General features: G+C 48.5%; 1 protein-coding gene across 1 annotated transcript in view; it reads left to right on the top strand.

The window, feature by feature from the left end:
• The window catches only part of DSCAM (DS cell adhesion molecule), a 740,935-nt gene that overhangs the window by 675,597 nt on the left and 50,895 nt on the right, over positions 1–14,443 (top strand). Inside the window, exons 23-27 of the mRNA XM_059920026.1 lie at positions 4,485–4,602; positions 5,905–6,068; positions 7,672–7,770; positions 10,622–10,810; positions 12,472–12,762. Coding sequence (XP_059776009.1) covers positions 4,485–4,602; positions 5,905–6,068; positions 7,672–7,770; positions 10,622–10,810; positions 12,472–12,762 — 861 coding nt within the window. The remainder of the gene's footprint in view (positions 1–4,484; positions 4,603–5,904; positions 6,069–7,671; positions 7,771–10,621; positions 10,811–12,471; positions 12,763–14,443) is intronic.

Below are 14,443 nucleotides of genomic sequence, written 5' to 3'. Positions count from 1 at the left end.
ACAACACACGTGTTTACTCTCTGCCCTCGTGGAGCTCAAAATTGGGTGGGGACACGGTAAACAAAGCATCACAAATATACATGTATAATTGCAAATGTCAATAAATGCTTTAGAGAACCCACTTTAGAACAGACCCCACTTAGAGCCTTGGCCACACAAAGATGAGTAAATGCAGTTACATGGCAAGGGAAGAAGATGTGTCCCAGTGTTCGAAGGCCTGCAGCCTAGGAAGAGTTACGTGTGTTGGAGGTCTGGATGCTGGACCCGTGGGTCTGGGGAGGGGGGAGTGGTCTCAGGAGAGCCGGGGGGAAGGCAAAGGCCTGGCCAGGCTGGGCCTTCAAGGCTGTGTTCAGGATTTCAGATTCTACTCTAAACAAAATGGAAAGACACTGTGGAGTCTTAACCAGAGGAGGGAAATGATCCTATCTTTGTGTGTGCATGTGTATTAAGATTTCTTTCTAGAACAGCTTTAGGTTTATGGAGAAATTGTGATGCTAGTAAATAGAGTTGTGCACTTCACGACAGGTTTCCCCATCATTGACATCTTACATCAGTAGGTGTACTCGTGACACCTAATGGCAGGTGTGTTTGAAGACCATGCTGATGTCTATATCCTGAGTGGATCACAGGGAGGTAAAGGTGGGAAACACAGGAGACCAGACAGGAGCCCGAGTAGTCAGGCAGCGTGGCCTGGGCTAGCGTGGTAGCAGAGGGGCCTGAAAGGTGTGTCCTGGGTGTAGAAGTGATGGGACTCAGTGCACGATATGCAGGGGACAGGGGGAGAGCAAGAACGAACAAGCAAATCTAGCACGCATTGTTGTAGGTGGTGGTGTCATGTAGTGGAGAGGATGGCCGTGGAGGAAGGGGTTTGTGAGGCAGGTGAAAGGATACGGGGACATTTTGGACACATTCAATCTGCTGTGACTGAGAGCCATCCACTTGGAGATTCTGTGCCGTTGGGGCGAGTCCTGACTCTTAAGAGACATCTGGCAGGAGGCAGAGAAGGAGCGGGCTTGGCACCCAGGCACCCCTCACACCTGGGCTGGGGGGAGCCCACCTGGACCACAGAGGAGGGCGGAGAGTCAGGTCCAGGGGTAGCTGGAAGCACGTCGGCTTGCACTGGGGAGGGAGAGGCCCGGGAGCTGGCAGAGCAAAGGGTGTCAGGCCAGACAGGCAGGGGCAGGGCCAGGAGGGCAACGCCGGGAATTCGGCAGAGATGCTTTGAGAGGGAGGGATGCTGGGCTGTGGCAGCTGCTGCCGGGAGACCAAGGGAAGCAACACTGGTGGTGCCCTTGGGTTTGGCCACGCAGGGGACCTCAGGGACCTTCCAGAGAGCAGCTGCGGTGGGGAGCGAGGACCGGGTGATGGGAGAAAGTGAATGGGAGGTGGGGAAGCAGAGGGACTGAGCAGAACATTCTCTAAACGTACATCACCGGGAAGAAGTGACAAGAAAGGGAAGCTGGAGCGAGGGCAGGGTCTCACCCCAGGCAAGGCTCTGGTTTCTGAGGTTTACTGCAGAGCACGCCGTGTGGCCGTGGGAAGACTCCGAGGACAGGGAGAGGTGGGTAATACAAGCTAAGGAGCCGACGGCCGCAGGGTGAGGTTTGGAGAAGGAAACACAAGCGGGTTTAGAGATTCAGGGGCAGGAGATGCAGAGCTCCCGGCTGCGGTCTTCCAGTTTCTGTATCAAGTATCAGGCAGTTCGGGGCTGTGAAGGAAGGACCGGAAGTTTGAGAAGAGAAGGGACAACAGGAAGTCCTCATTGCAGAGAAGCGGGAGGAAACTTACTACCGAAACTGACACCAGCAGGGAGAGCTGAGGGGCCAGGTGAGGTTGGTGGCCGTAAATCTACGGCGGTTCCCAGGTTCCCGGGTGCGTGGATTTCTCCAAAGTGTTCAGCTTCTCATGCTTAAATGGGGTTCACCCAGTTAGGGCTGATCTCCATGGGTTTTCCAGAAAGGGGCTGAGCTAGGGAACACCTCTGGGGCGGAGCAGACGTCCGGCCGGCAGGCACCGCCCAGGAGCCCCCGACCCTGGCAGACCATAAACCGTAACGGCCGAAAGGTCCAAGCTGGACAGACGGGGCCACCCACAGGCTGAGGAAGCTGGTGCAGCTTGTTTTCTGTAGTTGCTGGAAGATCAAGGCAGGCTGGCAGCAGTGGCAAATCTGGGGTGTCCAAAAATCCAGGGTAAAGTTCAGGAAGAGGGCTGCCGCTTTGGTGGAGGGGGCAGCAGAATGGAACCACACACCCAGTCCTGGAGGAACGCCATCCTGGGAAGGAGCCCAGGGCCGGGGGTGGGGCGTGGGGGGCAGACCCAGAGCACACAGCACGTGGCTAGAGCAGCACAGGTGCTGGGAGGGGTGTCCAGGTTGCTGGTGGGCTGCGGTTTCTCATCAGAATCACCCGAGGTGCTTGTTCAAAGACAGACCCCCGGAGCCCACCCAAGATCCGTTGAATCACAGAGCCAGAGTAGGAATCTGCATCTTTAGCAAAGATTCTAGGTAATTCTCTTGCCCGCTCCAGTTTGCTTAGCCTTAGAATTTCAGCGTAGGATCCTGTAAATTCCAACTTCCACAAACGGACATTAATTCTAGAAACCGGGTGTGTTGGGCTTGAAGATGAACTGGTTTTAGCCAGTGTTTTTCAAAAGCCTAGTGGAAAACCACTCATAAGTCCTGGAATTAATTTTAGGCGTTACAGCCAGCATATTAAAGAACTAAAATGGAATAGAGTCAAATGGGCTAGACTAGGCTTGAAAAGAAAGTAGAAAATATCAGAATGCATCATACACAGTAAGCATGAATGTGTAGAACTTTTCTACATACATGTGTTTTCATTTACACACACATTATGTGTGCAGCTTCTGGGATTCAATGTAACATATATTTCTTACAGGGGGAGGGGCTGTTAGAAAGCATGAAAGCCCCCCAACTCTAGCGGGGTTTCCCTAATCACCCCCAGTTTGCTGCAAGGATATTCCTCATCATAAAAGGATGGTCTGAAGGGTTTGAAAGGGAAAATGCCAAACTTCCAATGTCAGAAATCCGATGCTACCTGCCCAGGATATTTTTGTTACTGAGATAGAAAATCAGAAATGTCAGTAAGTGATAAAGCGGGCTCTGCCCTGGAATACTCCATTTCCAGGTGAAAGGTGCCATCCGTGAGCCACCTCTGAAGACCCTTCTCTAAGGAGGAAGAGCTGCAGTTTCCCCTGCAGGCAGGGAACGTTGCTTCAGACACATGGGTGGCTTTTGCTATAATACTTGCTGCACAAAATAGGCCCAGCTTCTGAGCCCGCTGGCACTTCCTCTCGCTCTGCTCTTGCCTCCAATGCTTAGAACAACAAAAGTCAGAGCTGTCTGGCAGACCTCAGTGATGAAAGCTTTGTGCTCTAGCCCCGGATGACTCCTGATGAGTTGGCTCTGGGAACTCCACCTTTCCTGGCATTCCAGCACTCTCCTGAGAAGTCTGCTCCCCACATCTGCTGGCCAGTCTCAACCCTCAAGCCCAAAATGGTGCAGGGGTCCCAACACCGGTCCCGTCTTTCTGGGTCCATCATCAGATTGGAGCTGCCTTCCACCAGTGGACTCCTTGTCTGTGCACCCAGATGGGCTGAGCTTCTAGAGAGAGTGGCCCAGAAAGCAGTGTCCCAGTGAAAGGCAAAGGCCGGTCAGATCATTCAGCCTCTGGAGGACTCGTATCTTGCTGTCTCTGTCAGCTTCTGTGTCTCACCCAAGAAAGTGGCACTAGGAACCTGTCAGTACAGGGCCCCTCTGGTCTCCAAGGAGGCCCCTGCTCACATGGGGCTGCCCTGGGCTTTTTCCTCTCCGCTTCCTGGGCCCTGCAGCCACTTTGGGACTGTACCAGGGCCCATGTCCCCAGGAGGTGCCCCTGTTCCAGCATCTGAATCACTGCCCCAAGCAAACAGTGGTTCTTCAAGAGAGGCCAGTCCGGAAATGTTTATTTTCCTTAACGTTTGTGCTGAAGATCAAACTGATATAATAAAGTCGGGAAAGTACCACAAAATTGATAAACAGAAGTCGTTACAGTTTTACTTCTTCCCGTCTTGGGACTTTATGTTTTGTTTTGTCTATTCTCTCAGATATTGCTGTTTTAATGTGCAGTTTTGGGTGTTGAGAGAAATTGCTTAATAAAGTGCTTTGAAAAATAACTGGGCTCATAGAAAGCACATCTTGGAGCTGCTGGGCTTATGAAGCCCCAAGTATTTAATTTGGGGTCCTTGTGGTTTAGTCAATACAAGGGGATAAAATGCTACAATGGGGGTTTTCGGCAGTTTGTATGTTTGTACAATGAACATTGCTTAGACACATTCTGATAGCAAGAATAGTGTTGACAGGTGTGACATTGATTGGCAGGGATACACCCTCCTTTCTGGGGTGTTGCTGGGTTGGGGAGGGTAACCTTGGCCTCTGTGTAGATGACTCTGGAGTTAGTGGGCTTCTGCTCTGTTTGGTGGTTCAGCTCCCGCACGAATCCTGACCTTCAGTGGCACGGTGACCACTCCATGGATGAAAGACATCGCCTTGCCTTGTAAAGCTGTTGGGGACCCTTCTCCTGCGGTAAAGTGGATGAAAGACAGGTAACCAGTAACCCAATGTATGCCCTCGGTGCATCGGACACACCGTGCTGAGTCTCGTGGTCTAATTTTGTATATTTACACTCTTGAAAGCTCCAGGAAAACTACCCACTCTTCTGTGATAGAGAGGAAGTTGGTTGAGGGCGGTGGCGGAAGAATCTCAGCTTTAACACTAAAAGGATCTGATCTGTCTTGTCAATTCTCTAAAAATTCCAAGCTTTACATTCGTAAGAGAATGCTTCCGAGGAAAATAGTCTAGCCAGCCCAGTAATCTCCGTGGAAGTTTCCTGTACCTTATCACGAAAATCTCCTGTATATCTGAGATGAAGGTACCCAAGGTGACTGGAGAATTAGCACTTATCTCTTCTCCTTCCAAGATAATGGACCAACTAACGCTAACTCAAATGCTCTGAGAAATATCTTTAAGAAATGGAATGCATTAAGACTTAGCTAATATAAAATCTGGTTTTCCGTGCTCAGTAGGAATTATTACAACAATAGCAGATGAGATGGAAGGGAGGAAGCGGGTGAGATGGATTCTGTTCGTGTAATTTTTTTAAGTAACTTACCTCTATTCATAGGCAGAAATTAAGATATAAATAAAGGGCTGGGAATTCACTGATGAGCCTAGAGATTTGGTATAAAATGGATTCGGAAGAGTTCCTATTTTCAAACAAAGACGCTTAAAAGACACAAACTCTTGAAATGATGGTCTTGGTCCAGTGACCACTTTCTCATCTCTTTTAAGTCAGTTAATAAGAAGGAAGTAAGTAAGCTCCCGAGGTCCAGTGGCATTCCACCGGATGTGGGGATGACCACAGATGACTGGACAGTTGTCACCATGGCCGAGGCCAAGATGTCGCCAAGGGAACTCTGTTTATACTAGAGTCAGCTCTTCACCCTCTTGGCGTACCACAGTTCCTTTCTTATGCCAAAATCATTAACAACTGTAACTTTAAGTGAATCTACAAGCAACCCCAAAATTTAGTTGTCCCTGTCTGATCTGGTCAAAATGACACATCTGCCCACAGAAGCAATTCCCATTGGGATACGACCAGCATTGACCTATGCAGGAGCCAGAAGCCAGGCCCTTCACACGGACCTCGCTTCAACACAGCACTTTTTACAAAGGACAAAACTCAGCTATGTGACTGTTTCTGTCATATAATCATCGTTTAGTTCTTACTTAATATAATCTTCCAGATGGGTTGTTTGCTTCAGAAAGGGTGTTCATGCTTTTCCCCAACCTCAGCTAACTTAGATTGTAATTTCTTTAATCTGCGCCTTTTTCTTCCCGTGAGGTAGTAACGGGACACCCAGCCTCGTAACGGTTGATGGGCGGAGAAGCGTCTTCAGCAACGGCAGCTTCGTCATCCGGACGGTGAAGGCGGAAGATTCTGGCTATTACAGTTGCATCGCCAATAACAACTGGGGATCGGATGAAATTATTCTAAATTTACAAGTACAAGGTACCACGTTTTGGGACTCTTTCTGATGCTCCTTTTTGTATGTATGCCTGTGTGCAAAGAGTGAACAAATTTAAAAATCAGCCTTTATAAAGAGCTAATTGCTACTTTCATATTACGAAAACTTAGATGTTCGTTTTGGAGAAAATAATTAAACACATCAAAGTAAATAAAAAGCATTCATCACCTGAGAGATAACACTGTTTATATTTTTTCACATAGGGAGCCAAGTCTCATTTGTCTTTAGGGTGCATTGCTGAAAAAGCCCTTCTTGATGGTGTCCACTAATTGCAGGATTTACTTCACACGTGTATAAGTGTAACCCGGAAAACACCAGCAAGAAAAAAGTCTGAATTGAGGTGTTTTATGAATGCTAATTAACTGAATTGTCATATGCAATGTATATATATTAAAAGGATACTAACTAAAACTCTGTAGGGCATTAATGTTTAATTGTGTTTTTAATACAGTGTATGTAATTTTTCTTGATATCATACACCGAAAGTACATGACAAATTTAAGATTGTCAAATTAAAATCATGTGTAAAATCCCAGATGGCCATTGATTGAGTTCAAATTTAGATGCACAGTGATATTTTATTAGAAGAAAAAAATCAAAGTGTAAAGTCTCCAGATTTAAGTGCTATCACATTAATAAATCACAGCAAGTAAAAAATAAAACCAATGTTGTCCTCAATGGGAGGAGAGGGAAGGGGAAGAACTATATATTTTTTTAAATAATGCAAAATTGATCTGGAATTTCAAGTAACTTGAAGTCAGGAGATTTCAGGGCATTTTTGGAGATAGACACTATATTATGGCTCTAAAGAGATGAATCCATTTTTCATGGCTTTGGGTTAATATATCAGGCTTCTCTTGGAGGAAAAGAGAAGGACATTTTATGAGAAGCTTTCTATATAATCTGGATAACCTTTCTAAATTCCTTCAGTATTGCTGTCTGCAGAGCTAATCCAAAATAGTGCTGAGGCCCCTTGATTAGAAGTATGTATTCTTCAAACCTTGTATGACTATTCAAGTTCTTGTGCTACCACTCAATGGCACACCTTTGAGTTCAGAGCTGAGTGTGTGCGTGTGTGTGTGTGTGTGTGTGTGTGTTGCCTCTTGAGCAGGGGTGTACGTGAAATAGTGGACATTTTTGCAGTTTTTTTCCCACTAGCCAGGCTTCCTCTCCCCCCTTCATATCGCTGAGAACTGAAAAGCTAAGTGGGTGCCATTTATCTTTCTCACTTGAACCATGGCTGAAATTTAGAGTAAAATGATACATGGATCCTTCGTAAGTTCACAGAAGATTTCGATTAGCAATGAGCAACTCAGAAATGTAAGGAATCGGGGAGGGAATGAGGAAATAAATCCAGGTAGAAATGTGGTTGAATTTTCTTTAAATAATGGAATCATCCTGTTCTATCTCTTTAGCCCAGGATTTCAACTAAATAGACATTTTGACAGAAGTGAATTGCATATTTTGTCAACCTGAAACACTTATTTAATAAATGGCTGTTAAAAAATCATTTGGTAAATGACTGTTAAAGAAGACTGAGGATGTGAACAACTAATTCTTGTTTTCTAAAAACTGTTTCCTCTCTAGTTCCACCAGATCAGCCTCGGCTTACAGTTTCCAAAACCACCTCTTCCTCCATCACCCTTTCGTGGCTTCCTGGGGACAACGGGGGCAGTTCTATCAGAGGTAATGAGAGATAGGTGGCCCACAACCGTTGATTCATCGTCATCATCCGCGGGCGGATAAGTGACACATATTTATCAAGTAACCGTTACGTGTTAGTTTATTTCTTCCCCAAACTCATCATATAATTAATTCTTCCATTACCTATGCAAATAACCACACATCTATTTTTAGGGTATTTGTTGAAACTCACCCATTCATCCAAGGAATCCCATTCACAAAATGAGTATCATGCATCCAATCTGAGTGAAATATTAACACATGCAAAAAAAAAGAAAGAAAAAACAAATGTGGTCATCTCTTCCCCCGAGATGCTGCATTGTGCTTCTTCCCCATGTTGTCAACGCTGTACCATCCATTCAGGTACTCAGTGCTTCAGTTAAGTAACCACAGTGACTGTTCTGACTTAGAAAGTACTGAAAGATGGGAAACGGTCTGTTTGCACAAAGCTTTTGCAATTAGTACAGAGTAGAAGAGAATTAAGGGAGTTTATACTGAAGGAATGAGTTAGTGTGATGATCCCAGCCTAAGTGGCATTGGGAGAACATTCTGAGCAAGTTGTAGACCAAGGGGAGGGAGAGAACCCAGAGGAGACTGAGATTGCACGGGATTAAGGAGCCGAGGGACAAAAGGGATCGTAGAGCAAGTGGGAAAGGATGACGTATAGATTTCTGCAGGCAGAGGACATCCTTCTTCTGAGAGAGGAGGAAGGTGAGAAGACAACAGGAAATACAGGGGCGTTTTAGGGTGAGGCCAGTGGTGTCTGGAGCCGTCTCCCTCCAGCTCATGAGAGCAAGTCGCCGCCCCTCTTCCCAACTTTGCCCTCAGTGACCACGGCCCCTGCTGGGGATATTTACACACCACAGAAATCAGAAATGCTACCCATCAGGGCTTTTTTTTTTTTCCCCAAGAGCCAGTTGTTAAACATTGATTAGCACTCCACTGGGCGAAGGGGAGGATCTTTCCTTTTTTAGCGAAGAGAAAGGTGAGATTTTCTTTTTTGAATAGTTGGATGATTAGGGGTGAGGATGTGTTTGTGGGCTTGAGGAGCGTGGGAAAGATTTGTAACGCTGCCGTGGGAAATGCACAGGGCGTCATTAATCGAGAAACAAAGCCATTGCTAAGCGTGAGCAGGGCCCCAGCTGCAGGGAAATGGCACAAAGCATAGTGGTCACAGTTATCACGGTTTAATGAGTTGCTTGAGTGATCTTGGACAGTGGGGCAGAAAAGTGGATCATGGGTCACCAAAGCTGGTGACCGGCAGGGTAAGTGCGGTCAGAAGTCACAAGAGGGAGTGAAACCAGGCTCCTGATTGAAATGGTCTACCAGAGGTTCTAGGCTAGGTGGAGAAGCATTTTATGAAAAAAAAAAAAATGGGGCACCGAGGTAGGAGTTCAAGGGACTCTAGGACTCCAGGCTCAGATGAAAGGAAGTCTTGGTTCTGTAAGTGTGAGATCTTGGGAGAGGCAGTACAGGAAGGGTGTCAGAGCAGAAGGTCTTAGAGTTGAAGCCAACTTTAGTAATGAAGGGTTTCCAGGCAAAGGTGACCAGGGGTCCTTGAAGCACAGGGGTGGCCAAAGCCATTGACACGGGGGTTCCCATCTCCAAGAGTTAGAAAAGCTTCCTAGAAGTGGTTTAGATGAAGGAAATGAGAAGGAAAGCACAATCCCCCCGATGCATAGGGCGCCAGGGAGGTGGTGAAGTCAGGATAGGACGGTGGGAGCTGACCCAGATGCATCTCACGTATCAGGCGCTGAGAGAGCTGTCAGGACTGCAGATCAGGAACACAGAAGGGAAAATGAGGCTGAGGAGGGAGGAGGGACCCCAAGGCTGCAGGGGGCCGGAGGGGAGGGAAGGAGGAAGCCAGTGGGATGACACTGACCATGGCTGCAGAAGGAGGGAATCAGAGATGGGTGATCTCATGTGACGCACATGGAAAACACTTACTGCTACCAGCTGGGGGTTCAGAGGCTCTGGAGCGTGGGAGTGAGATGTGCTTTCGTCGCTGGTGTCAGAAATGGAATCCCATGGGCAGGAGGGAAGATGCCAGTATGCTGGTGTAAGGGCACCGTGCATCAGGCAGGCCAGTCCTGGGCTGCCTGGATGTGAACATTTAGGAGACAAGGACAGAGCAGACAGGATACGTTTGCCCCAGGAAGGCGGCTGGGGTGACAGGAATGAAGGCATAACAGGGAGGGATGTCTCCGTGATCACAGGAGTGCAGGCTTCAGATTCTGGCGGTAGGATTTGAATCTTGCTTATAAGACCCCAGAGTGGTAACCTAACCTCTCCGGGCCTCAGTCTCTTCGTCAGCACTGCGGAGATAATAATTACTAATCCACAGGGTTATGCGAGGTGCTGTGAATAACGGGCTGTGGACAATGCCTGACACAGTCATTGTGGAGTGGGAGGGGGTGGCCGAGGAGATTCCTACCCCCGCTGATAACTCACCCCTTTTCCAGAGCTTTGGTTCTCTTAAAAATAACCCAGCTTCAGACCACGCCCATCCCCAGGCATTCGGCACGTGTGCTCGCAAGGTCAGGTATTTAGAGATTCAGTATCCATTCCCTGCTGCCCAGTTACACCTTTTAAAGGCAATGGGCAGAAAGTGGTTTTATCTTCATCACGCCATCCAGCAATCCCACCGTAGTAACGTCTGGCGTGGCCTAAATACCTCGTAATCAGTATGTCATCACAGTACTTCTCCCAGCCTGGGTTCAGTTTCCTGGAATCCGCAAGAGCTCAGATGTTCCCTTCCAAGGATGTGCAAGTTCTGAGGACGCATCCCATACAGAGTGCAAGCTTCTGATGGAAAGCGAATCGCGCTTTTCTGAATGTGTCCTGTTTTCTGAAGGTTACATATTGCAGTACTCCGAGGATAACAGCGAGCAGTGGGGGAGCTTTCCCATCAGCCCAAGCGAGCGTTCTTACCGCCTGGAGAACCTGAAGTGTGGGACTTGGTACAAGTTCACTCTTACTGCACAGAATGGAGTGGGGCCCGGGCGCATAAGTGAAATCATAGAAGCGAAAACGTTAGGAAAAGGTATGTAAGCCCTCTTTAGTTTCTAGATTTCCTGTTTTCCAAATCAAAGGGGAGGCTGGAATCAGAAAAGGTGCATCATACATTTACATGTTGGTGAGTTTGAACTTTGTTATTCCCCAGATGGGTTTGGTTCAATGTGTTACAGGGTATTGAAAGAGATGGCCAGTCCATACAGAATATTCTGGTTCTCTCTTTTCATTATTTCATTTGCAGTTTAAAAGAAGAGTGTCCACAGATATAGAAAACAGACTTATGGTTACCGAAGGGGAACGGTGAGGAGGAGGAATAAATTAAGAGTTTGGGGTTAACAGATACACACTACTTTACACAAAATAGATGATCAACAAGGACCTACTGTATAGCACAGGGAACTGTACTCAATATTTTGTAATAACCTTTAAGGGAAAAGAATCTGAAAAATAATAGATATATATATAACTGAATCACTTTGCTGTACACCTGAAACTAACACAACATTGTACATCAACTATACTTCAATAAAAATAAATATATATATTAAAAAAAAGAAGAGTGTCATTTGAAAATCAAGGGCTTTGGTGCCAACAGAAAGTTCCCAGGCTGAGTAGCCGTGAAATGTGATCTTTGCCCTCTCACCTTCTTCTGGGGTGACCTTGTCCCTCAGTCACCTCACCCTTTTCCACCTGTAACTGTCACATTGCCTCACAGGCCCCACTTTTCAGGTGAGAAGTCACTGGGGTAGATTGTTAACCTTGAGTGTCAGTTGGTTTTTCCTCTGAAAATGGACCTTCAGGGCCATGATGTTCAGGGGTGAAATTTGAAGCTCAGAAACAGCGGCAGGAGGGAGGGATATGGCTGCACGTGAGTGTACGTGAGGGGGCGGAGAGAGGGTCTTTGTAGGTTTCCTCACTGCTGACTCTCATCCAGTGGCGTGGACCGGATGGCAGGAGAGTGAGAGATTAGAAAGTGAAGGCGTTAATTTGGATGCGGCACCTGAGTTTTGGATAACGTGTACCAGGGTTCAGATGATGAGGGGTTGATTTATGCAGAAATATACCCACTGGGTCCCTGGGCTCCAGTGAGAGGCGCTAGATAGCAGGGATGCCTGTGGGTGCTTCCCAAATCCAAGTCTGCCTTCTCTCGAGTCAGGTCCCTGAATGCACACGGGTCAGCCCAGCGCAGCACAGCGGTTCCTTCAAAACCACCCAAGGAGAAGCCGTCCCTCAGAGCTACCCGAGAGGCTGCATCCTGGGCTTAAGTTCTCAGTTTTGTCTACCAAGTAAAACATAATTCTCAACTTTAAAAAAAAAAACACTCAAGGAAACGCATACATGAGAATAGCTTTGTTCTTCAGGGGACTAACGCTAAGATTCACAGAAACAACCTCTACCCACCCAATGTTCCCTTTCACACCTGGGGGACATTGGTCTGTAAGATCCCTATAAACAGTGGACAAGCGGCCCGTGACACAGAAACAACCTCTACCCATCCAATGTTCCCTTTCACACCTGGGGAACATTGGTCCGTAAGATCCCTATAAACAGTGGACAAGCGGCCCGTGACCCAGACTTGGACTGAGCCCCGCGCCTGTGGGGAAAGCAGCCCAAGGGAAACGTGGGACGACCTTGATGGCCTTCACCCGTGTGCCCCGTGGGCTGACGCCCCTGTGCCCTCTCCCGCAGAGCCCCAGTTCTCGAAGGAGCAGGAGCTCTTCGCCAGCGTCAACACCACGCGCGTGAGGCTGAACCTCGTGGGCTGGAATGACGGCGGCTGCCCCATCACCTCCTTCACGCTCGAGTACAGACCCTTCGGGGCCACGGTCTGGACCACGGCTCAGCGAACCTCTCTCTCCAAGTCGTACATCCTGTACGACCTGCAGGAAGCCACGTGGTATGAGCTGCAGATGCGGGTGTGCAACAGCGCTGGCTGTGCGGAGAAGCAGGCCAACTTCGCCACGCTCAACTACGACGGCAGTAAGCTGGCCGCGCCTCGGGATGCGCGCACGTGCCCGCTGCCCCTCCCCCGTTTGACATCCATCCTGGGCGCAGTGTCACTCGTGCCCGCCGATCCCCTTAGGCTTTGGGGCCTTTCAGTCTGCTCCCCCCAGGGCTCCCTGGACCAGGTACCCACGTGACCTTGGCCGTGTTCCAGGAAGGAGGGACTGAGGGCCCGCAGGCAGCTCGTTGGGGAGTCTCGGGGCAGGAGTGACTTCTCCTGGGGCTGAAGGCTTCTGTGCCACGTGGTTGTGTGCTTGGTCGTGACTGTGAGCTAACACTGCTTTTGTTGTCTCCCTCCCCTCCTCCCACCCCATCCCAATCCACATGACAGCTTTCTTTTTTGCTCTCATTTAGCCCTTCAACTGCATGTGCAAAAACAGTCTTCCATCAGTAAAGGAGCTTATGTTAGTCTCTGAGCAGAAATAGAGGCACTGATGGAAATAGAATAATGTCATGGGGTGTTAGTGGACACGCACACACACACACACACGCACACATGCATGCAATTGGCACGGGCTTTCTGAAAACCGGATGAGGTATCTTGTGATGTTTAGATGACTGAAAATAAGTGATAGAAATTTTTATCCTTTTTTTCTACAACTAGTATAAGGGCCATTTATTGATGTTGAACAAATGCCAAGCCCAGTGAAGCTAAGGGGTGGCGTGACATTGACCGTTCTGCAGTCAGGAAACTTCAGGAAGTCCTAACTGGCAGCAAGTTGATGCTGATTTCTGCAGCCTCGCAGTGATTTTCACTCGGGGAAAGGCAGTGGTTGAATTAGGGGCTGTGATCACAGGGTAAAACGGGCCGCCATTCATCAGACAGTTTGGAGTTCCGGGCTTAGCTCCCTCAGAGACCCTGTCCAGTGTCCACCAATCGGGCTGGACCACAGTACTGATGACTTACCCAAAAAGTTTGCACCAGAGCAAACACCCCAATACTCTATTCTTTGCTAGACAGGCTGAGGGATGTTCGCTCCTCTGCTTATGTGCACTTGGGATCTCGCTTAATTAATACTCTGGCCGGAACTTCCTTGGACTGCAAGTTATCCTGTTCTAAGAAAAGAGTGTACGTAAACCCAAGGACCCTCGGGCACGACCAAAGGATGCTCCAGAGGTGTTGTAGACTTGGCTCCTCCCTTGGCCATTTTCTCCTGGACTGTCCTGGCTTGTCCGAGGGCTTGTTCCTCCTGCCCTGGCACACTGTAAACCCACCCCTGAGTCTCCCACCAAGGCCATCTCCACACAGAACCCTCCTCAGCCAGAGCCCAGGCTCGCCCGCAGCGTTTAGGGCCTGGGGTGGGTGAAGGCAGGAAGGTGCCGAGGTGGGAGTCTGGTGCTGGCTACACCAGCCTGGGCCCCGCAGCTCCCGAGGCACCTGGTCCAGCTCCCGGACAGTGAGGCTTCTCCTCTAAAGCTCTGATGCTCGTGGGCCACGTCTCTCTAACCTTCTAGCCTCCATCACAAGCGACTTCACTCCAAGAGGTCCCATCACAGAACATTAGACACCACAGAGCAGTGTGGACAACTTGCTTTCTCCTCCAACATGGTTTCATTCTTTGATCTGACAAAGCACTTCAACACTGACCACTTCCCCTAGCATTTAAGGGCTCCCCAAAGTCCTTTGCTAGCAGGGTACACATTTGGGCAGGAAGTA

Source organism: Balaenoptera ricei, chromosome 4 (genome assembly GCF_028023285.1).
Source record: "Balaenoptera ricei isolate mBalRic1 chromosome 4, mBalRic1.hap2, whole genome shotgun sequence".
Taxonomy (NCBI): Eukaryota; Metazoa; Chordata; class Mammalia; order Artiodactyla; family Balaenopteridae; genus Balaenoptera; species Balaenoptera ricei.
This window is presented reverse-complemented; position numbering and strand designations above follow the sequence as displayed.